Source organism: Scyliorhinus torazame, chromosome 7, assembly GCF_047496885.1.
Source record: "Scyliorhinus torazame isolate Kashiwa2021f chromosome 7, sScyTor2.1, whole genome shotgun sequence".
In the NCBI taxonomy this organism is placed as follows: Eukaryota; Metazoa; Chordata; class Chondrichthyes; order Carcharhiniformes; family Scyliorhinidae; genus Scyliorhinus; species Scyliorhinus torazame.
The window spans coordinates 267,937,651-267,963,461 of record NC_092713.1 but is presented as its reverse complement, the minus strand read 5'-3'; the positions used below and the strand labels follow the sequence as shown (position 1 = coordinate 267,963,461).

Below are 25,811 nucleotides of genomic sequence, written 5' to 3'. Positions count from 1 at the left end.
TTTTTAAAAATGCTCACTATGTGTGGTGCCAATCCCCATTATATTGCCAGTGTGGCAAAGGACACACAATCCCTTACGATCTCTAGTTCTCTTGCCACATCTCGGGACAAACACTTATTTTACCCACCTCAGAATAAAAAGCTGAATGAACTCTCTCAGGATTCAAACCCAAATCCTCCTTCCCTGATTCTGGCACTCAAGAATCTTCTCAATCTCCTGTTTGACTTATCTACACAGCCATTATAGGTCCTGTGCCCAATGTATATTAATAAAGATGCCTATATGGGGTTTGCTGGTAATTCCTCGCAAAACACATTCACATAGGTTTGCTAAAGAAGTAGCATAGAAAATGTACTTTGTGCGCAATCAAAGACTCTTATAGAAAGAGAGGAAGGCATTATTTGGTCTGAATTCAAATCTGTTTCCTCTCGATGGTGTTGAGTTACAGATTGAACGGGCCAGGAGAATGTGCCTTTGTCAGCAATGCAGTTGCTGGAGATTCCAGAGGCAGAGGAAGCACAGCCTTATGTTGCCTTCAGCTGTTCAATATGGGAACTCTGGCGACTCTGTGGCTGCCTCTTTCAAGGAGCAGTCTGCTCTGAGCCCTCAGCCCATCCCAACAGATGACTTTGCTGGCAGTGGCGGAGCCACCAATGGCATAACTTCCAGTCAGAAGTATTAAAAAATACCAGTTAATCAAGAGGTAAAATGTTAGATAATATTTTACATAGTAGGGCTGTGAGCCTGAGCAGAGATTGTAACGTGGTAAACTGATTCATGGGAATTAACAGTTGGAAATGTGACAGAGAATTTGTTCTTGTATATGGACAAAACTCTCGAGCTGGAATATCATAGTGTTCAAAAACATAAATGTCTTTTTGTTGGCCAAGAACTTATCAATTTAATGCCCCAGGGCCTCTGAGAGAGATCAGTTTCACAATCGAGAGATTTCTGACTTCTTTCATCTTCTCCTCCTCGAATTCTTTTCAATCTTAGGAGTTAAAATAAATTACCCTAATACTTGAAGTTGATTGTTGCTGCAGCCTTTTGGCCTCAGGACCTTACAGCACTTGTATAGCTCTTGAGTTATTTCCAGCCTTACTTCTTACAATTATTGGTGGCAAATGTCCCAACCCCTTCTTCATCTGTACAACAAACACATCGAAACATGCAGGCAACTTAATAAAACCACCCGTAAATGTTATAATGTGGATATATTGTTTACCTAAACACAGATATTCAAGAGAGGTTTGATGGCTGTAATCTGGACCAGGCATTCAGATTACAAACCATTTGAGTTTCACGCTTGTGGATCAAGACATAATTTCTTATTCTCTGGTACTGAGTTCTCTGCCTGTATAAATAAGAAAACATCATTTTTCAGTGATATTTTCCAATTGTTAGCCATGAGTTTGAACTATGCCAGTGAACATGTTCAGGCCACACAAAGGGAAGTCACTTTGTACTCTGATTATCCACAATCACAAATTAGTCTGGACCAATCATAAAGTCTGGACAATTAGGATGACTCAGAGGACATAAGGAGGGGTGACTAGAGAGAGCACAGAAGGATGCCCAATATGGTGGCTTCCATTTGTCACAAAATGCTCACTGTGTGTGTTGCTGATCTGCCATTTTAATTTTTTTTTAATTAAAGGCCAATTTAGCGTGGCCAATCCACCTATCCTGCACATCTTTTGGGTTTTGGGGGCGAAACCCACACAAACACGGGGAGAATGTGCAAACTCCACACGGACAGTGACCCAGAGCTGGGATCGAACCTGGGAGCTCGGCACCGTGAGGCCGCAGTGCTAACCACTGCACCATCGTGCTGCCCTCTGATCCCCCATTTTAATGTCAGTGTGTCAAAGGACACACAATCCCTTGCAATCTCTAGTTTTCTGGCCGCATCTAGAGACATGCATTGATTGATCAGAATACTGCGTTATAATCATTCCTCATTAGATATTATTCTTTATGTAACATGAAATGTTCAGTGGCTTTTGTTCCCCTGTACTATGTATTGAAGTAAACCCTCATTTCATTGCAGTTCAAGTCATGCACATTTATGTACAAGAAAATGGAGACTGTTTAAGCGGGTTATGATGATATCGCCAAAGTACATATTTGCTTTCATGGTTTATGGCATCACCATTAGCACTTAGCCTGCAAAACCTGGCTTCCTGGTGTCTGTATTTCCAGCACTATGGTGCTGTTTTAATGGCAACTGTGCCATGCAGATGCACCTCTGGCTCATGCTGGCACCATTTTGATTAGGGCAGGCACGTGCCAGAGTACATAGAGCTGGCAGACAGTGACATCAGTCAGTGTGTAAAGCTGACACCAATGGTGCTACTTTCAATCTCAATGCTCCAACTATTGCCCTCTCCTAATTGCGCACAGTTTCCACAGAGTGCTGGCATCGACTCGATGGGCTGGATGGTCTCCTTCTGTGCCGTAAATGACTCTATGATATTATAACTGGACAGGAAGATCCCAGATGAGAACCCTGGCTCAAAACACTAACTTTTATTTTGTTTATATTTTGTTTGGAAGAACAGAGTCACAGGACCGCTAATTAGTTTTAACAACAACAAGAAGAAAATGTTTATTGAGCATGAATAAATTGAATTAAGATAAAATATGCTTTTAATCGCCCCTTCGTTTAACAATTAAACACAAGTTTTAGGATTAACACGGATTACAAAGTATATCTTAATCTACAATGGTCTCATTAACACAAGATCCCTTTTAAGCACACTCTCCACTCTGGACTCCAAGTGAATGTTTGTGGATTTATCCTCAGAATCCTCCCAGATGATCAGTCACATGAGAGTTTCCAAACTCCATCCCAAAACCATGCTTTCAAATCTTTTCCCATAGTTATGCTTTCCCTTAGCGGTTTGCATTCCAAAATCCAGACCAGGTTTTCCAAATTATGCATTTAAACAATGCTTCCGCTCCACTTTTAACAGTAATCCAGTCCACGATTTTACATCAACTCCTTTGGGATTTCTTTTGTCTTAATCGCTTTTACACAAACTCCGAGGTCCAGCCGTTGATTTCCATAGTTATTTATTTCAACTCACGTTGCACAGGCTGTAGTAAAATCTCAAAAACCTGAAAATCACTTCAGATATATTTCTGATGTATCAATCAGCCTTCTTCTCATCTCAGTCTGTCTTTATTGAACAGTGCTCTCCTCCAGTACCTTTAACCACACACTTCTTCAAAACTTTTCTTAATTTCTCTAGTTTGCTTAACTAGCTGCTCTTCAGATCTCTACACTTGTTTTCTTATCCATTACTCCATGGTATGGGTTTTCTTCTTGCAACACCGAGAGAGATGTTCCCTCACTAGCCTTCTAAAGCAACTCCTTTTTGCAGAGCTGTGAGAGTTGTCTTCTCGCTCACCACCTATCTTCAATTGCAATCAAACTAGCTAAACTAAAACTTAAATGCTTATCTACCTTACAAGGCCCTAGTTGCTAAGCAACCACTGCTGGTTTATTATTCTTCATGCTGTAGCCTTCCCGCAACAGCCTCCCCGAACAGGCGCCGGAATGTGGCGACTAGGGGCTTTTCACAGTAACTTCATTGAAGCCTACTTGTGACAATACGGTAGCATTGTGGACAGCACAATTGCTTCACAGCTCCAGGGTCCCAGGTTCGATTCCGGCTTGGGTCACTGTCCGTGCGGAGTCTGTACGTCCTCCCCGTGTGTGCGTGGGTTTCCTCCGGGTGATCCGGTTTCCTCCCACAGTCCAAAGATGTGCAGGTTAGGTGGATTGGCCGTGATAAATTACCCTTAGTGTCCAAAATTGCCCTTCGTGTTGGGTTGGGTTATGGGGATAGGGTAGAGTTGTTGACCTTGGGTAGGGTGCTCTTTCCAAGAGCCGGTGCAGACTCGATGGGCCGAATGGCCTCCTTCTGCACTGTAAATTCTATGGTAAATAAGCGATTTTCATTTCACTAAGCACAATAGAAGCACAGTTGGAACTTAACTAACCTCGACACATACAAACATCTTTCTCCAACATGAATCTGACTCGAGGTTGTACCCTTTCAGGCACAGAAACATTAACCTTATTTTATAATGTTTGCCAATACAAATATTAAAACTATCTTTATTTTCCAAACATCTCCCCCTTTGAAAGAAGGAAATCTTCATAATCATGAAGATTTCTTTACACGGGCATTACATCCATTTTACACAAACTTAACATTGCAAATATCTAACCACATAACCTATTATATCATACAAGCACAGTATTCTTAGTTCACAATTACACGTCATAATATACAATTACAATGATTTAATGAAAAGAAAGACAGTCTTTAACAGTATCATCAGAATCTATACATGGTAACAATATCATAGCTCAAGTCCTGAATTTCTTTTCCTTCTGGGTTCCAGTTTTCAACTTAGAAAAGAATGTTTCATTTAAGTCTACAGTGCAATTGTCCTTTTTGTCACCTGTAAACATAGTTCCACTCTCAAGACCACTTTCCAAATTCACATGTGGTAAATTCACATTTCGATTTAACACAGTCAAAATGTCATTTTTAGTGTGTTAACATCCCATTTCTTCTCTTATCAAAATCTCTTTTAGCTGTTTGAAGAATGTTGTTAAGATGCTTCTTGTGTTCACTCAAAATAGTATTGTAGTCTTGCTTTGTTTGTTCTTTGAACTTTTGGGGAATCTTGTTGTTTCTCCCAGTCCCATTTCAAATGAGTTATTTTCAATTCAGTTTGAGCTATGTCAATCACTTCTTCTCTCTGAAGTTTCATAGTCCGTTCTTTTTTAAAATCTAAATTTAGAGTACCAAATTATTTTTTTCCAATTAAGGGGCAATTTAGCATGGCCAATCCGCCTACCCCTCACATCTTTGGATTGTGGGGGAGAAACCCATGCAGACACGGGGAGAATGTGTAAACTCCACACAGCCAGTGACCCGGGGCCGGGATCGAACCTGGGTCCTCAACACCGTAGGCAGCAGTGCTAACCACTGCACCACCGTGTGACCCCATAGTCCGTTCTAATCCTTCAACATTTTTGCACTATTTCTGAACGATCTCAGTAGAAGTTCAATGGTCTTTGGCAAACTGTTCACTTGCCTTGCTTTCAACTACTACATCTTGCAAAGTATTACTGACAAGCATTTTGAAATCAGTCACTGGTCATTGACTCAGAAAGATCACTTTGCAATGTCAGCACTTCTGGTTGACAATTTGTACTTTCCATTTTTGCAAGTACTTAAGCTGTTTTCTTGTCCAGCTTCAGGGTAGGAGCTTTAGCCTACCCAGCACAACCACTCCTTCAGTGCTCTTGTTGCTTTTGTGAGGGACTTTGATACATCAGTGATATTACTTAGATCCGTCCTTTGCTCAACGGTATCAGTATTCCATAATGCGTGTTTACTCACAGGAAAAAGATTTGAAGTCCAACATTCCATACCATCCATCGTCTTCACTTCCTCCATTTTGCTTTGAAGTTCAAAAATCTCATTGGGTGGGATTCTCCCGCAATTGGAGGGGCGGTCCGTACCGTCGGCAAGAGCGGCGCGAACCACTCCGGCGTCGGGCCTCCCGGAAGTTGTGAAATCCTCTGCACTTCCAGGGGCTAAGCCGGCGCTGGAGGGGGTTGGCGCCACGCCAACCGGCGCCAAAGGGCCGCCGTGGGCCGGCACGAGTTGGTGCATGCGCAGGACTGCCGGCATGTTCTGCCGCATGTGCAGAGCCGCCGGCGTGTTTCCTGCGCATGCGCAGGGGGTTTCCTCTCCGTACCGGCCATGGCGGAGCCTTACAGAGGCCGGAGCGGAGGGAAAGGGTGCCCTCACGGCACAGGCCTGCCCGCAGCTCGGTGGGCCCCGATCGTGGGCCAGGCCACAGTGGAGGCCCCCCCCAGGGCCAGATCCCTCCGCGCCCTCCCGAAGACTCCGCTAGCTGCCCTCCAAGCCAGGTCCCGCCGAGATGGACCATGTCTATTTCACGCCGGCGCACTGTCTGAAAACAGGCGGCCGATCGGCCCACGAGGGCCCAGAGAATTGCTGGGGGGGGGGGGCGCTGCCAGCTGCCAACGGACCCCAACCGGCGCGGCACGATCCCCGCCCCCGCCCGAAAACCGGCGCCGGAGAATTCGGCAGCCGCCGTCGGAGCGGCAGGGCGGGATTCACGCCACCCCCCGGGGATTCTCCAACCCGGCAGGGTGTCGGAGAATCCTGCCCATTGTTCTTCTCACGGCGAAGTTCTAACAGTTTGTAAGTTTTGCTTTATATTTACGCATTCAACCAATTATTCTGATTTACAAAGACTGCCTTTTCGTGTTCAAGGCATTTTCCATAATACTTCAAAAAATGTATCTGAGGCTTGAAGTTCACCAAGTTTTACCTGAATACCAACCTTTTGTTTTTTCAGGGTATCTTTAGACAGTTCAAGCCCTCAGTCAAATGTTTCACTTTTCCTGACTGATTCTCAATTGTTCGTATCAGTTATCTTTTTTCATTCGCAAACTCCTCTTTCATACATGGAAGTTGATTTTCTTTGTTAATCGGATTTTCCTTCAATTGCTTATTATCTGCTATAAGTGTCTCATTTTTCCCCACATTAGTTTTCAAAGATTTGTTCAGATCACTATGGTCAACTGCCTGTTGCAATACAGTTGCCATCACATTACTGTCTCCACAAGCCAAATCATTCGCCAGGATGAAATCTATTCCCCCAATCGGTAATTTAGGAATAATTTCCCCCTGAACAATTCCATTTACAAAATTATTTTTTACATTAACTTTACACTCGAAGAAACAGGCTCATCCCTTTCATTAATACCTCTTACTAATACCTTTTACTTCAGAAAAATGTATCATCGGCCATCATCAATGATTGATCTGCTCCTGTATCTCGAAACATTTTAATTTGTTTACTTATTTTGCGAGACGAGTGAGGGAAACCCTATCCTTTTGAAACAAAACATCCAGAATCTCCAATAGCCTGACGTCCTTCATCAGTACTCAAATAATTCTCTGAACTATCGTGAGACTTATCCCGCTTTCTCATTGATTCTGAAGGAGCATGCTGCACTGCACTACTGCTACCGTTTTAATAGATATTTTGTTCACAGATGCTTCCTCTCCTACTACTGCAACAATCTTCCATTTAGTTTCCAACAATCTTCCCTAATATGTCCCACTTTGGTACAATGGAAACACTTAGTCCTCCGAAAGTCATTTCTATCCTCAGCGCCATCTCTTTTGATCAGAGGTGACATTTCCTGACCATTGTTGCCCTTTTCTTTTACTCTGTCTTTTCTGTGGCTCTGTTCCAATTATGGCAATCAGTGAATTTGCCTTTCTTTCTATGTTATCTATGTCTTAATGCTTAGAGTCGGCAGGTATCGAATGATACCACCACAAGGTTCAACCGGCTATCGATCAAAGAGCCAAACACCAGTTAGTTAGTTCAAGGTCAAGGGTACTTTATTTACACACAATTAGTCATGCAACATAAACACTACTAATTAACTACACCTATCAGCTAAGACAACCTGTACTTAACTTCGGGCACCCGGCTTAGGTCAGAAAACAGCGGCCGCTGTTCAATTCTGGCTCTCTCAGGTTCAAAGGAGTAACTGCTGCTCAGCTGGGCTCATCCGTCTGGTAGCGGGCGTTGAACTTGGACTTGCTTCTGGTGTTGCTGTGATTGGCGATGGCCGTGACCGGGGTACCAAGGCCAAGAGGGCGCCAAGAGAGAGCAAACTTATGGCAAACTCTTCTTCTTATACTCGGGGGGGGGGGGGGGTTGTGCTCTTTTGGGTGGTCCTTCGATTTGGGCCTTACTAATTGGGTGATCCCTGATCACTCTGTTCGATTCCTTAACCAATACGTGGGCGGGGATCTGGATGGCTGGGCGTGTCCCAAACGGTCACTGACCCAGTTGTTTGCGTTTCCCTTGAACAGGGAGTGGCGCCGAAATGTCTGGGACTGTCCCGGTTGCTTGAGTACCAGTCCTTTGTTTTGGGGAAGGTGGGCCATCAAATGCTGCTCGGCCCCATTAAAATGCTAATTGGACGGAGTTTCGATACCGTCTGGATCTCTTGCTTACGAATATGCATTTCAGGCTCTGAGCCTGCTGAGTCTTGGCTTGTCCATTTTACCCGCTAGATTTTGTGAGTTTCTCTGTACCTAGTTGGAAGTGGCCATCCCAGATGGCTACACCATTCCCAATCGTTCTATTACTTTCTTGACGATTTTTCTTTCTTTTCTCCTCCTCACTTTCAATCCTTCTCATGTTTAAAAGGATGATGGAAAAAAGGTTTGGTTCTATGGACTAGTTCGTAATCATCAGCCAACTCTACTTCCTGTCTAGCTGTTTTAGCCTTGTGCTCCTCAACATGGTTACTAATAACCAAAGGAAGTGAATCTTTAAATTTGTCCACTAGAATTATCTCTCAGGGCTTCATATGTTTTCTCTACTTTTAACACCCGTATCCAGTGGTCAAAACTATTTTGCTTCACCCCCTCAAATTCAAAGTGAGTTTGTCTCAGCCGTATTCTTGTGTTTTGAAATTTCTGCCTGTACACCTCAGGAACCATCTCATATGCACTAAGGATAGCATTTTTTACGACATCATAATCTACAGATACCTCTTCCGACAATGATGCATGCATTTCACTAGCTTTACCTACCAGTCTACTTCATAAAAGTAATGTCCATATTTTGGCCATTTCATCTGTTTAGCTACCTTTTCAAAAGAGATGAAGAATGTTTCCACATCCTTTTCCTCAGATTTGAAAAGGGTTTGTATAAAATCAAGTATTTCCCCACTAGGTTCTTTGACTAGAACTATATCCTTCCTCAATCTGCTCTAGTGTCTCTGCTTTAACTTCCCACTTTTAAAGCTGAAATGCTCTGTCTCGCTTATTTTCTCTTTCGCCATTGCTAATTTCTCCATTCCCAATTCCCTATGAAAATCTCTCTCTTTGTCTCTGTCCTGTCTTTCCCTTTCCTTTTGCTTTTCCTGCATATCCACCTCATGTTTTTTCATTTTTATTTCTTTGTAATTGAAATTTAGCCAATTCAATTGCCTCACATTTTGGAGAATAAATCTTAATCTACAATGGTCTCATTAACACAAAATCCCTTTTAAACACACAAAATGACTGTGGGCAAATACACTCTCCACTCTGAACCCCAAGTGAATATTTGTGGATGTCTCCTCAGAATCGCCCCAAATGATAGTCATATGAGAGTTTTGAAACTCCACTCCAAAAACATGCTTTGAAATCTTCTCTCACAGTTCTGCTTTCCCTGAGCAGTTTGCATCCCGAATTCCATGCAGGGTGTGCCAAATGACATTTTTAAACCACGTTTCTGCCCCACTTTTAACAGCAAATACAGTCCAGGATTTTACACCAACCCCTTTAGGATTGCTTTAATCTTAACTGCTTTTACACAAACTCCGAAATCTAGCCATTAATTTCCATACGTATTTCAACTCACGTTCCACAGGCTATAGTGAAATCTCACAAACCTGAAAATCACTTCAGATATCTTTCTGGCATCGCAGCTGTCCTGCCTTTGCTGAACAGTGCTCTGTTCTAGTACCTTTAACCTCAGACATCTTGGAAACTTATCTTCATTTTTCTAGTTTCCTGAACTAGCTGCTATTCAGATCTCTGCACTTGATTTCTCAACTATCACTCCAAGGTATGTTTTTTTTCTTGTCAAACTGAGAGAGATGTTCCCTCTTTAGCCTTCTAATTTAACTGCTTCTAGCAGAGCTGTGAAAATTGCCTTCTCTCTCACTACCTATATTCAACTGCAATCAAATTAGCTAAACTAAAGCTTAAAAGCTTCTCTACTTTACGAGGCCCCAGTTGTGAAGCAACCACAGCTGGTTTATGTACTCTTCCAGCCATAACCCTCTCTAAACACAAAATAAACGCAGTTGGAACTTAACCAACTCCCACACATACAAACACCTTTGACCACATGAATCTAGCTAGAGGTTTTACTCTTCCAGGCATAGAAATAACCCCACTTAAAACTCTACCTTATTTCTAATGTTTACCAATACAAATATGAATCCCTCAAAACAACCTTGGTCCCCTCACAAAAACAACAAGAGCACTGAAGAAGTGGCTGTGCTGGGAAGGCTAAAGCTCTCACCCTGAAGCTGGACAGGTTCCTGCTGCATAGAGCCACTGTCAGTCGCCCAGGGCAGCAGTTCAGACATTCTAGTAACCTGTTCAAGGATAGATTGCTGGCTGCTATGTGACTCTGAAAGCACCTTTGAGGATTGGTATTCGCAGCCAGGATGGCAGCGGTCTGATCCTACATGGCGATAAGCTGAGATTGCGTGACTTCAATCTGAGCTTTAACGGTAGCACTTGGACATTGGATCCTGCAATGGAAGATGAGACATTGACCGTTGGATGCTGCATCTTAATTGGGTCTGAAGATATTTTTGTGGAGTTGGCTACCTTGTCCATGTTGTTCAGGTTGGGCTTCAAGTTCTGCACAAACACTGTTTCAAGTTAGGGCCAGACTCCTCCATGTTCTGAGACCGTGAGAGCAAACATTTTGACAGGCCTGTCATGGCATCAAGCTTTGCACTCTGCATGCTAATCAGCCTTTTTCTGTGCATCATCCACATTATATCCCAGCACTCATCCGAGTCCTCTGTGACAAAACATGTGTGGCCTTGCCTTCTGGTGAGCTGGCACCCATGTTATTCGTGTTGCCTGCCCTAGTTGCATCCCACTCATGCCCAGTGACTCACCACGTGCGGAGGCTGCCTCAATGTAAGATGCTGCCTCTAAAGGAAGGACAGTGCCAGTATCTTGAATTGTGGCTGCGGGTTTGAGCTCAAATGACATGTTTCTTTATCATCAGTCTCTCAACTCCAGGTGCCTGCACAATTGCCTGATCAGGTGGCAGTTTTGGGGCATATGTAAACAGAAAGGCACAACAGTAGGGTCACAGAGCGTTCTTGCACCATTTATAAATTGGAAGAGATTGTGAGGTGAGGTGAAAATGGGATATGAGGAGGAGGATTAGATAGAAGCACATTGCCCTAATCAATGATTTCATGTCTATTGCCGGCCATGGCTTCAGTAGTGGAAACTCCAATGCCGGAGAGCACTGTCTCCTCAAATGGAGAGAGGGCATGCATTGTGCACTAATTAGGCACTGCTGTTTACGGTTTTGGGCCACCTTGTCCTGCAGGATAGAGGGAAGTGTGTCACTAAGCGAGGCAAATGTGTTTGGGTGATATACCTGACATAGTTGAATAGCTAGCTGTGCACTCAAGCTGTGAGATGTGGGCGTGAAGCTTTCAGCAATGCAACATCTATGAGGGGAAGGTGAATTTATGAATTTTAAGTGTGAGTTGTGGTTAATTGAAATTGCTGGTGAGTGAATGAGTTAAGGGGTTTAGTGAATTGCACAGTGTAGGAGGCTAATGGTTCAGTTGTAAGAATTTGGCATTTGGAGAAGCATTCACTGACCTTCATCACTCCTGTGAGGTCATTGGACTTCTTTCGGCACTACATTCAGGTTCATGGCGCCAGACTGCTGGTATTCACTGCAATAGCTACCTGCTCCTGTTGCCGTAGCAGCATCTGTCTCATCCCCTGTGGATAGAGGACTTCTCTCCTCCTGTTGACTCCCTTCACCAACGTCCCCAGCATTGCATCAAGAGCACACTCTTTGCTTTGTGAGACCATATTAACTGTTCATTCAGATCAAACACTCTTTCCTAGACATGTCCAGTGACTGCTGCAGCCAGAATGCGCCACCCCTTTAAAAGGTGCTGGCGTCTCGCAAACCTGGACCCCCCCCCCCCCCCCCCCCCCGCCCCCCCCAGCTGCACTTTTGTTGCTGGGCTACATGCCACTATCATTTAAATTAGCATACTTTGGATGTTGCCTGTATCACTATGAACAAGCATGGATTACTCATGCATCACATTTCCGCTGCCTTTTTTTCAACATAACCTCTTGTCTCGGAATGTCATCTAGCTCTTGTACCACATTCCACTCTGGACATTATTCTCTCTGTGGCCAGAATTTTATGTTGCTCGGACAGGCACATGCCCCACCCGGAAGCACGTGAAATCGCACAAAAAGACATTGGGCACAGGGTCCCGACATTGGGCACAATTTAGCCGATTAAATGCAATTTTGCATGGCCGGTCTGATTTTACGGTTGATGTGCGGGCCAATTAACCAGGCGGCCTTTACGTTTAAGCTGCAAACGTGATCCAGGGCGGGATGAACTGTTGGAGCTGAAATAAAGTTTAAAATGTGTCTGGGGGCTGAGGGATGAGTTGTAATGTGCTGCCTAAATGCTCTTTGCAGCATTTTCCCATCATAATTTATTTTTTACAGGTCTTAATCTCCCTCAGACAGCTTCGCTTCGGCTGTTCCCTGAGGGGGCACATTAGAAGCACCAGCCCGCACCCTCCCCTTTCTCCGCACCCTCCCACTTCCCACCCTCCTCAGCGCTGCTCAACCTTTCACAGAGCGCGTTTCATATTGCACGGCCGTTAATTGGGCTGACGGCAACTGCCAGTATGTTTTATGATTGCCGAGTGTTTGCGCCCATGTATACCTCATGTAAAATGTACTGCAGGAGCAGGCCATTTGATAACATACTCCAAACTTTACATTACCCTCTGTATAATAATGAGACAAACATAACTCTGCCACGGTTTTTATTCATTTACGCAGAAGCCGATGAGACACATCACACCAAAAAGAGTAATTGCATGACTCAAATGTACTTGACGGACAAGAAAATGTAGGTGTATTTTTTGATCAAAACACTCCTTCATTTTTATAGAGGGGAATTAAACTGTACATCCCCAGTCTATGGTGTGTATTTGTAGGCGAGGGTTGCTCCAAAATATCTCCAGGCTGGCTTGCTTTTTTCAATGGAGTTATTCCGGACTCCCTCTAATTGACAACACTTGAGCAGATTAGCAAGGAACAAGCTCTCCAGTTCTGCAGTCAAATTCATGTTCGATTAAGAACACTGGAGCAGGTTAAGAGTGTCAAATTCTTTTCTAAGAGGGTGGAACACCTTGGACAAAGACGACTACTCCTGTATTTTGCCTTCCCATTCATGCCTGCTGGCAATCTACCCTTCTCGAGGCTGCTGTCAATCAGCGCAAATACTTCAACCAGGCAACTATTCTCAAGTGTTTTAAAGTGACACCTGTAAAATGTGGCCTGTTGCGATGTCTTTGACAAGCTAATTTATTCTTTGTGTTTTAAAAAAACCCTTATGACAATTAATGATATTTGTATTAAAAAAGAAAATGATCATGAAAAATGCACCTGTTTGCCACAAGAAAAAGTCATTTGCCTGAAGTTCATAGAAAAAGATGTTGCTGCGTAGTTTTAGTATTGTTCATTCTTGATTTCCGAATGTGTAAGAACCTGGCAGAATTCTTTTGCCATGAACAGAATTAAACTCCTCAAAACTCACATTTTAATCATCTAAAGGGTTTGACATTAAATGGTCAAAAGAAAAAAAAATATACAGTCTGTCCTTTTCCCCCTCCTTTTGATCCATTCCTTCTCCCAGCTCTCAGACAATGTTGCTTTTGACAGGGAGGAATGTGTGAGCATTGCTTGAATGTGTCTGTACCCATCCAGTGGTACCAACGTTCATGTGGTACTTTTTTCATTAAATGACAAAGATTGGAAACTTGCAAGATAGAGAATTCTGATGTAAACTCATGTCTGATATTTTTCAACACATGCTGTCCTCAAGCAAATTGTTGAAAGCCATTTACCACTGTCTCCACTCAATGGTTGAAAGTCATTCTGGCTACAGAGGAGACAGAGGATGTATCTATTTGTTAATCCTAAAGTCTACCTGTACTGTGCACCTCCAACCCTAGAGTATGGTGGCTATTGGCAGATGCCCTTAATACCAGATACCACAGCAACACATGGGGATGAAGTCATCATGTACCAGGGTGGCATCATTGTGTACAGAGGTGACATCATCACATATGGAGATCCATTATAGTTCGAGATGGTAAAGGCAAGTAAGCGAGAGAGAGAGACGATGAGAGGGAGCAGGGTGGCAAAAATATAAAAGCAAATCTCTGTTTTCTGTATTCCAGTTGGTTTGAGGCTGCCTCCGGTAGGGAAAGGACGAGAGCACAGGACCCTCCCAGTGCTTCAATGAGATAGCGAACTAAGACACAAAATACCCAACATAAAGTCGTCTGGTATCGGACATTGGCCAGGCCGGCTAAAAATAGACTGTCCCGTATGAAACAAGATGAATGGCCACCCCTACCTCAGAGAAGTGACTGACCATGTAACTGTCCCTCTGAACTGGGGCCTCACCCTTCAGGTTGTGATGGTCACGAAGATGGATTCCACTTCCCCTCCTCCCATCCATCTTCTTGCATCAATCACTTCTTAAATTTTTCATTTGATTTACTTTTTCACAAATGCTTTGAAGTTAATGGGCATCTCTACAGTGTATAAAATGTACTGGACCAGCAATTCATAGAATCCCTGCAGTGCAGAAAGAGGCCATTTGGCCCATCGAGTCCAAACCGACCCTCCGAAAGAGCACCCCACTTAAGCCCACCCCCTCTCCATATCCCTGTAACCCCAGTAACCCCACCTAACCGTTGGATACTAAGTGACAATTTAGAATGGCCAATCCACCTAACCTGCACATCTTTGGACTGCGGGAGGAAACAGGAGCACCCAGAGGAAACCCACGTAGACACGGGGCGAGCGCTCCATTCCATATGGAATATTGCACAAAAGGAAAATCAAAGTGATTCATGACTGTTGATTCTCTTTAAAAAGTGACTGCAACAACGACAACTTGCATTGATATAGCACCTTTGAAGTAGAAAAATGTCCCAATGTGCTTAATAAAAGTGACACCAATAAAAAAACATTTTTGACACCGGGTTGCAGAAAGAGATATCAGGACAGATGACCAAAAGCATGTTCAAAGGGTATTTAAAGGAACAGAGAGATGAGGAGAGGTTTGGGGAACTTTAGGCTGCAGTGATTTGATTCTCAACTACACCATGTGTTTCCAGCATCTGCAGTTTTTTTTTGGTTCTTGGTTAGCAAACTTTATTTGTAAATACATTATGCAATGAGGTAAATTGCATCAAAATACATCAAGTAATTTAACGTGCCACCTTGGTATGAATTATCTATTTATTTTCTTCCCCAACCAAATATTTGTTTCAAATACTTTTTGCGTAAGGACTGTGACACTTTCCTGAGAGTCTTCATATTACATATATCAATCCAGTAATTTAATGTGATATTGGGAACAATATAGCTGCCAAAGTCCATATGTGAAGAAAAAATATTACTTTTTGTTTAATTTACAGAAGAAGCGTTACAGAAGAAAATGTTAAGTAACATTTCCTTCACTGACATCTACTTTTTCCCTAAATTTAACAGAAGAAATTATATCCCGATATATCCACAGATAGTGAACATAAAGCATAGACAGTTGTAAAGTCTCTTTTTTCACTTCATGTATTTTTAGGAACTTTACTGAAGCAAAATCTGTTTTTCTCTGTAGTTATCGCCACATGTATCTATTTTTTTCTTCTAATGCTTAACTTTCATGACACAGCGGAAGGACTATTGCCAAAATACTTTTTCATATCTTACGTGCATGATGTCACACCTCACATTCTGCTGTGCTTGTCTTCCTGATTGATATTGTTCCATTTTGTTGAATTTTGAATTGTTTGACCTGTCTGTGCCCATATTAGGGGCTGGGCTTCAGGCTTCAAGGAAATGTTTCAGTCAGATTTGAGCATCTGAAGGTTGTACTATTCTTTGGGCTGCAGTTGCAGAGGTTGTCATAATATGCACTCATGTTCATAATGAGATACAGACAGGCAGTGATGGACACACACAGGAACCAATTACCACACAGAATACAGAACAACCAATTACCAGGCAGGACACTACAGGGTACATTACCAGTATAAAACATACGAGGCATGAAGGCTTGGCCTCTTCGTACAGACGATAGCTGTAGCAACAGTCAGGGTGCAATGTACAGTCAGCACCTACTACACATGGCACAGAGCAAGTCTGGGCAAGCCAGACCAAGGTTAGCAAGCTTAGATTAATAGAATGTCGACCCACAGCGAACTGTGTACATTACTCGGCAAGTTCAATAAAGCAGTGTTGAACCATCTACAGTGTTGGAAGCCTGTTTTCAAGTGATACTGCATTGAGTTGCAGTCCTTGTTAATCCAACATATATAACACATCATGGTACCAGGAAACTATTAACTCTAACGGACCTACCTCGAGTAAATCTGAAATGACCGGAAAGCAAGGAGCAAACAGCCAGCGGTATGGAAAAGATCATCCGCAGCTCCGGATCTCCAGCAAGCTCGCCGCCAACTGGAGGGTCTTCAGACAGAAGTTCCTCCTACACCTCGCGGCATCCGACCTTGAGGAAGCATCAGATGCCAGGAAAATCACGCTGCTCCTGTCGTCGGCGGGGGATCAGGCCATACACATCTTTAACTCGCTCACATTTGCCCAAGGAGAAGATAAAGTAAAGTTCCAGACCATTCTGCAAAAATTTGACAGCCACTGTGAAGTCGAGCTGAATGAGAGCTTTGAACGGTACATCTTCCAACAGAGGCTTCAGGGTAAGGACGAACCTTTTCACTCCTTTTTGACCCATCTCCGCATCTTAGCGCAGTCATGTAACTATGACTCGACTGCTGATTCCATGATCCGGGATCAGATCGGTTTCGGGGTCCATTCCGACTCCCTGCGGGAGCAGCTCCTTAAAATCAAACGTATGACCCTCCCCATCGCCATTTAAACGTGTGTTGTCCATGAACATGCCAGAAATCGCTACTCCCACATCAAGGCGGCAGAAACGGCAAAACTAGCCTCCCACGAGGCAGACTGTACAGGCCATTGCTAGGCTGCAGGGCCTGAGCATTGAGGAGAGTGGCCGTTTCACGGGTTTCAGTGGCCGTTTCATGGGCTTTCCACAGGGCCCCGCGCAGCCGCACCGCGACTGGGAGGACAATGCGGCCGAAAACCCTACTGCGCATGTGCGAACGTCGGCCGACCGCACTGCACGGGCGCGAAGGCGCACGGAACGCACTGATGTCAGCGTCATGACGTGCCAAAATTGTGGCTCCGCCCATTTAAAGCGGCAATGCCCAGCCAAAGGAAGGCGATGTCTACAATGTGGAAAGCCTGGGCATTATGCGGCCTTATGCAGGTCCACTCCACCGGTCAAAAGCCAGCGATCCCAGCTGCAACGCAGACCTGTCCACTGCATTTAGCAAGGCATGCAGGATTCCGATCCTGAAAGCCCAACAGACCCAAATGATGACTGCCTCGAGTCTCCATATCAGGTGGGCATTATCACCACACGTGATAAAGTCTCCTCCATTCATGCAGAGCGCCTCTCAATCCTAAGTGTGGATTCTGGTGACGAATGGCGCGCTGTCGTTAAAGTGAATCAGTGCAGAATCCAATTCAAATGGGACACTGGTGCGTCTGCAAACCTCATATCCCGGGCAGACCTCGACAGCATCCAAGACCAATCCAATCCTTGATTACAATGGCAATGCCGTAGCTGCTAGTGGATCGTGTCATCTAGTTGTATCCCACAAGGCAATCACGGCGGCGTTAAGATTCGAGATTGTCAAGGGTCACGGAACCAACAGACTGGGTCAGCTCCATGGTCTGCATGAAGAAGCCCTCAGGCGAAATACGAATCTGTATCGATCCAAAAGACCTCAATCGCAACATCATGAGGGAGCACTACCCGATCCCAAAGCGGGAAGAATTAACCTCTGCGATGGCATACGCCAAATTCCTTACCAAGCTGGACACCTCACGTGGTTTCTGGCAGATACAACTGGACGACTCCAGCAGGACGCTCTGCACGTTTAACACTCCGCTCGGCAGGTACTGTTACAACCACATGCCTTTCGGTATCATTTCAGCCTCCGAAGTCTTTCACCCCATAATGGAGCAAATGATGGAGGGCATCGAGGGTGTGTGAGTCTATGTGGATGACGTGATAATCTGATCCACGACCCCCAAGGAGCACATAGATCGGCTCAAACAGGTCGTTAAAAGGGGTCCACGAGAATGGCCTCAAGCTAAACAGGGCCAAATGCTCATTTGGTCTGTCATCAATCAAATTTCTGGGTGACTAAATATCCCAGCAGGGTGAGCAACCTGATTCCGACAAAGCAATGGCAATCAATGCCATGAAGACCCCAGAGGACAAAAAGGCGGTACTACGCTTCCTGGGGATGGTGAACTTTTTGGGAAAATCCATTCCTAACATGGCATCCCACACCACAGCTCTCTGGCATCTAGTAAAAAAGACCACCGTATTCCAGTGGACACCAACACATCAAGCGGAGTGGATGGAGCTCAAGGCAAAGCTCACCATGGCCCCAGTCCTGGCGTTCTTTGACCCGACCAAGGAAACTAAAATATCCACGGATGCAAGCCAGGACGGTATTGGTGCGGTGCTCCTCCACAAAGATGACTTCTCGTCCTGGGCTCCAGTGGCATACGCATCCAGGGCCATGACTCCGACCGAGCAAAGGTACATACAGATTGAAAAGGAATGCCTGGGTCTCCTAACAGGAATCGTTAAATTCCATGATTTCGTATACGGTCTGCCAAAGTTCATGGTGGAAACAGACCACAGACCCTTAGTCCACGTCATCCAGAAGGATTTAAATGACAGGACGCCCCGGCTACAGCGCATTCTTCTGCGACTCCGCCGATATGATTTCAACCTCATCTACACACCGGGCAAGGAGCTGATAATCGCGGATGCCCTATCCAGATCCATCACCATGCCCTGCGAACATGTAGACTTCATTCGCCAAATTGAGTCACAGGTGCAGATGTGCGCCAGCAACCTCCCGGCCACTGATGAACGTGTCGTCCAGATTCGAGCAGAAACTGCCAAAGACCCTGTTCTGCAAAGGGCACCACCTCGCAAATGGGTGGCGCAAGGGGCAATGCCCCCAGTTTTTTAATGTCAAGGATGATTTGACGGTTGTTGAAGGGATCATTCTGAAACTGGATCGAATTGTTATCCCCCACAGCATGCAGGCCGTGGTGCTCAAGCAGGTCCATGAGGGTGACCTTGGAGTCGAGAAATGCCGACACAGAGCTCGACAGGCAGTTTACTGGCCTGGGATCAGCCAGGACATCTCCAACATGGTCCTCAATTGCACCACATGCCAGAGATTCCACCCAGCTCAGCCCAAGGAGACGCTCCAACAACATGGAGACGCTCCAACAACATGAGCTCGTGACCTCTCTGTGGTCCAAGGTGAGAATAGACCTCTTTCACGCAAATGGGCGTGACTATGTACTTCTGATCGATTACTTTTCGAACTACCCAGGAGTTGTGAAACTGTCGGACCTCACGTCAAAATCAGTCATCAAGGCCTGCAAGGAGACTTTGACAGGCACGGTATACCACTCACAGTGATGAGCGACAAAGGTCCATGTTTCCACAGCTAAGAGTGGTCCAACTTTGCACAATCCTACCACTTCAAACTTGTCACATCCAGTCCCCATTACCCGCAGTCAAACGGGAAGGTGGAAAAAGGGGTCCACATTGTCAAGCAGCTGCTCTGCAAGGCTGCAGACTGCATCTGATTTTAACCTTGCACTGTTGGCATACAGGGCAACCCCTCTGTCGACTGGTCTGTCTCCGGCTCAACTATTCATGAATCGCAACCTGCGGACAACTGTTCCAGCCATACACGTTCCAGACCTTGATCACCTCACGGTGCTAAGAAAAGTGCAGCGACTCAGGGACCAACAGAAGATCACGTATGATGCTCATGCCACTGATTTGCCTGTGCTGGCTCCAGAAGATGTTGTTCGCATCAAGCTGCCTTTAAGGAGGTTGGTCAGCCCCAGCTATTGTTGTACGACAGGCTGCCCCCAGGTCTTTCATTGTTCGCATGGCTGATGGCTCCATTCTCAGGCGCAACAGAAGGGCACTGCGCAAAGCTGCCTGCCCACATCACCTGACCACACCCCTCATATGTCGGGACCCCTCCTCTGGACATTTCAAACCACGAGCCCGCCAATCTGGCAGCAGTCCCACCCGTCGAGACACCGGCGTCCCCCCCACCACCTCTGAGGCGGTCAGCAAGAATCCATCGCCCACCACAAAGACTGGATTTATAGACTTTAACTGTGTAAATTTTGTTCGCCTTGGTCTGTATATGCACGATAGACACCTTCCCGTGTATATATGTTCACTCACTCACCATTTTGCACATAGCCACACATGTAAATACAAGCACAAGCATCCAAAATTTATTTTAAAAGGGGAGATGTCATAATATGCACTCATGCTCATAATGAGATACAGACAGGCAGTGATGGACACACAGAAGCCAATCACCACACAGAATACAGAACAACCAATCACCAGGCAGGACACTACAGGGTACATTACCAGTATAAAACACACGAGGCAGGAAGGCTCAGCCTCTTCTTACTGGTGATAGCTGTAGCAACAGTCAGGGTGCAATGTACTACACATGGCACAGAGCAAATCTGGGCAAGCCAGACCAAGGTTAGGAAGTTTAGATTAATAGAGTGTCGACCCACAGCGAACTGTGTACATTATGCGGCATGTTCAATAAAGCAGTGTTGAACCATCTACAGCTTTGGAAGCCTGTTTTCAAGTGATACTGCATCGAGTTGGAGTCCATGTTAATCCAACATATATAACACATCATGGTACCAGGAAACTATTAATTCTAACAGACCTACCTCGAGTAAATCTGAAACGACCGGAAAGCAAGTAGCAAACAGCCATGGTATGGAAAAGATCCAGGTCCCTCCGCAGCTCCAGATCTCCAGCAACCTCGGCGCCAACTGGAGGGTCTTCAGACAGAAGTTCCTCCTACACCTCGCGGCATCCGACCTTGAGGAAGCATCAGATGTACTTGTAGCTTTCCATACCTCAGGAAAGTGGCTATTGTTTATGTGTTAGTATAGTGAGTGAGGCTAGGATTATCCTCTTCGGGGAAGACTTTTCACCAGCTGAGACCTCTGCCCATCCATCTGAATCTGACCCATTTCTTTGATTCAGGCCTGATGCAGAGCAGAGGCCGGGCAAGACTCTCACCAATCAACGTGGGCCCTCCAATATGAAAAGGGAAATATTAACACAATATCATAGTGACAGCACCAACAATTCTGGCAAGGGGCAGAAGTGTCCCGAAGATTGGTCCAACTGAGGCAATGAAGAACTCCGCTGAGTCTAAAGTCTACAGCAGATTAGGTACGAGGGGTAGGTTGCAAGCACCTACAAGGCAAATTCAGATCTGTTGCCGCCACACCCCATTCCTGCCGCACTTTCTCATCGAGATAGGTAAGTGAGGGACATAAATCGTCTGGAAAACCTGGCCCATTCTGTTTACACCTGATAGACTGGGAAAAGGAACTCTTGTGACTTCCTAGTTGAGGTAGCAGAGGAGAACTACAGGTTGAGGAGTGAGGCAGCAATAAACCTCATTGCTCATTCCACTTCATTGTCATGATACGACCCAAAATTAGGCAAGATTGAGAAGAAGAAATCCTTGTCTGAATGTCAGCAGGATATTTACCTATCAAGGATGTGGCGATCTGTGGCATTACCAATTGGCTCAACCAGTTCTTTACCAGACCTGACCAACAGGAGTCACTAGATAACTGCCAAAACTGGGGACCTTAGAGTAGATAATCCCTCTCCCTGTCTTGGGAACACTCAGATCAATTGTGGTACATCCACAACTCATTTGATATCAATTAATTCAGCACAAGTCATGAATCAAACCTGAGAGTATTCTGATCTGTGGAACCCAGGTCAAAAAGAATTCCCCACTTGATAAAGTAATGTTTTTCCGGCCAATTCAAGATATTTCCATATAGTGTTAATGTATCTAATGTGCATCGAGCGTATATGTTTCACCTTGTGGAAGAATGATGATGCACAATATAATTATTAACTTATGCCCAGTATTTTAGTCTACGCTGTTAAAACATTTATCCTCCAACCCACAAATATCTACATTCAGTTTAAATACATTTTTTTAACTGATGATTCTAGTCTTAGGTGTCCATGAATTGGAATATATAGATTGGATTTGCATGATGCCATCTAATAATTTTGCCACTGTGCTGGCATTAGTATGCAGCCAGATTCACACACTTTCAGTAGAAACATATGTAATCTGCAATTAAATCCAGTGATGTAATTACTCTATGGCACTTAAAAGATGCTGTTATTACTTGTCATTTGTTCAGCAAGCTTGGTCAGTACAGTACATCAGTACTGTAGTAGTCTGGTTATTACAGAAGTATGGGGGATATGTCAAAACGAGATTGAAGTGAAATTCAATTTATGAATGTTGAATTTCCAGCTGCACACTTACAGATTTGCACCTAGCTTGTGGTTGTGTTCTAAGAGGAGCTATTTGTAGAGTGTCACAAAGGTGTGGCCTTTTAATTGCATTTTATGTAGTGCACACGGTGGTTAATTCATTGCTTCCTTGCTGTCTTCCTGTCTATGAATATAAGCAGCTCTCTTCGTTCAAGGTGTTTTTTATCTGTTTTGTTTTTTGTGTTTAAAAAGTTGGTTCTTCTCGCCAATAGCAAGTTCTCCTGCGGGCTCTTTGCTGCTGCTTTTTAAGTGATGTTTGTGGGCTTGCGAAATCCCACCGGCTTTGTCAACAGTGTCATATTCAATGATGCGGTAAGTGGACAAGTGGTTGGTCACGCGAAATAATCACAGCTCGTGAGTAGTGCACGCCGAGTGTGACAGTATTCCAAATTAGAGATGATTTATGCTGAGTTGCCGAACAGCGGTACTGTATCTTGCACAGATCACTTGGAATCCGTACATGAGTGAAATGCTTGTTGTCGAGGGTAAAACTCTGTAACCTTTAGGACAATTTTGTTGCCATGTTTGTAATCAACAAAAACGTTAGTAAATGTTTATATTCTTAAGGTGGGGGGCATTGATACTGTGAGGAAATTGTATTCCAAATACCCAGGATGAGCTTCAATTTCTACCAGGGCAAGGTTAGATACAGCATGTAAACTCTCTCCACTCTGTCAAAATGAACCGTAACCTTGGTTTCAATAGAGTGGTATTGATGGTATCAGCTTGAACTTTCCTATTTCTTGTATGAGCTATCCTGTGCATTTTTCTTAGCGAGAGTGCCAGTTTGTGCGTATGCCCATTGTGTACTGGGCTGGGATTGCTCCCAGTTTATTTCACGTGTGATTGTGCAGCTATCCAGGAGACCGGACTTATGTCTTATCGTTCCAGGCTGCATCTAAATCCTGATCCTGGGACTGCATATCAATGTGTCTTTTGAGTCTTCCCACAAGGCATATCTTCCGTGGCAGCTTTTCCAGTTCTGCTCTCTTGTGCATCCCTGTTGCTCTCGCCCCCGCCATTGGCTCTGGAATTCCCACATAAAACCTCTTGAATCAGTCTCCTACTTTAGGACGCTCCTTAAAACCCATGTTTTTAGTGAAGCATTTGGTCACTTTCCCTAATATCTCTTTATGGGACTCTGTGTCAAATTTTGTCCGATAATGCTGTAATGCTGCTGTGAAAGGGATGTTTCATAATGTTAAAGACGCTATGTAAATAGAGAGGGTGGGGCATATATGGCCCACAGCAGAGGTTTATAACACACTGCGTCACCACATTGTTCACAGAATTAGAATGAGTTAAATCACTTCAATGCTTGTATTTCTTTACTTCATAAGGATCCAATTTGTAACACACAACCAAAATATTAAAGGTGGGCTTTGCCAAATACCATGGTCAAATTGATCGCAAAACTCCTGCTAATTCATTACCACATAATGATAAAAATTAGAAAAAAAAATCAAGCGTTTTTTTTCTTATAGATTATAAATTAATAAATGATCCAACTTTGAAACTGCCAGTCAAAGCAACCATTCAAAAAAAACTCAAAACATTAACTCACAGAGGTTATATGGAATATTCAGTAGCAGTTTATAATACGGAACAAGATTACATTTCTTCAGGGACAAAGGAGCATGTCAACACATTGTAACATGTGTACAGAGAGAGACAACAACGCTTGGATTTTATATCCAACTAGCTATCGAATACTGCATCAAAACTGCTTGGAGAATCAAGGCCGAAGCTTTTCTAAATCAGTAGCTGTTCTCACTTGGTATAATAAATTGAAGCATAGTTTTGTTGAAAAAAATTCATCCGCTATTATTTTGATTTTTGATAATATTAGACATTTTTATCTTGACAACACATTTTTAAACCTCAAAAGCTATACACTTGCATTAAGCTATTGAATAAAGATGAATGCAAGTGGACAATGTTACTGATTTGCATAGATAATAGGAACATAGGAAAAAGATTACGCCATTCAGACTGTCAGGTGAGGATGTTCGAAGGTTCCAGAATCAAGGCTAAATAAGTCAATCTAGACCAGGATAGCAGTCAACTTACTGCAACTGGCCTAACTGCCTCTAGAGGGACAGGGAAACTGGCCAGAGATTCTGCTCTTTGGCAGTGGTACCTTCCAGAAGTGTGTACTTGTGCGTGCGTCTGATGAAGTCAGTCAGGCTCTGCCGAATCAGGATCTGTCCACTAAAATAAATTAATTTATGTTTCTAAAATTTGTTGGCAAGAACAGCTTTCATCAAGCTGAGTGATTCAGCAAACTTAATCGATGAACTGATTGTTATCACAACCAGCCTAATTTATGCATCACAAGCTAGTGATTATTTCACGGACCTCAAACAACCTGAAGATTAGAATACCTTTTGAGCGATCAGCATTTGTTGTGCTAATATTCCAAAGATCACCATGAAAGCACATTCACCAACTAAGTTAGTCACTTGTGATTTACTATTCAGTGTTAGTGATGCTGAGAATGGAAACAATGAACCTTGTTCGTGATGGCAATGCATTTATCTCTCAATTTCAGGTCCATTAATGTTCTTGTCTATCTCCGTACTTCATCTGACTTCTCCCCCTTCCCTCCAATGTTCCTCGTCTGCACAAGAAACTAAATAACTACGTTAAACCCTTGATCAATTGCCCTTTTCCTATGTCATCACCGAGAGACTGACCCAGTGATCTACTGAGAGAGATACTGAAACATTTGGTCACCAAGAGACACGCTGACCAACTATCCCTCCTATATAATCATTGCGAGAGATACTGACCCATTAACCTCCTCCTGCATCATCAATTAGAGAGATACTGACCCATAAACCTCCTACTGCATTATCAATAAGAAAGATACTGACCAATTGACCTCTTCCTGGATCATCACAGAAATACTATGACCCATTGATCTCCCCCTGTATCATTACCGAGAGACAATGACCCATTAACCTTCTCCTTTAACATCACTGAGAGACAATGACCCATTGACCTCCTCGTTTAACATCACTGAGAGAAAATGACCCATTGACCTCTCCTGTATCATCACTGAGACACAACCCATTGACCTTCTCCTGTATCTTCACTGAGAAACACAATGGCCCATTGACCTCTTCTTGCATCATCACTGAGACAATGACCCATTGACCTTCTCCTACATCATCACTGAGATACAATGACCCATTGACCTCTTCTTGTATCATCACTGAGACAAAATGTCCCATTGACCGGCTCCTGCAACATCACTGAGACGCAATGACCCATTGACCTCCTGCTGTGTCATCACTGAAATACAATGACCCATTGACCTCCTCCTG

The 25,811-nt window shown here is 44.1% G+C and overlaps 1 protein-coding gene across 13 annotated transcripts in view; it reads left to right on the top strand.

Moving 5' to 3' along the window:
- LOC140427025 (transcription factor 7-like 2) overlaps positions 1–25,811 on the top strand; it is a 309,025-nt gene that overhangs the window by 103,159 nt on the left and 180,055 nt on the right. Inside the window, exon 1 of one of the 13 annotated variants that reach the window (XM_072512437.1) lies at positions 22,706–22,794. The exons of the other annotated variants lie outside the window; for them this stretch is intronic. Coding sequence (XP_072368538.1) covers positions 22,735–22,794 — 60 coding nt within the window. The 5' untranslated portion in view covers positions 22,706–22,734. Of the gene's footprint in view, positions 1–22,705; positions 22,795–25,811 lie in introns of those variants that run through there. 13 annotated transcript variants of the gene reach the window in all.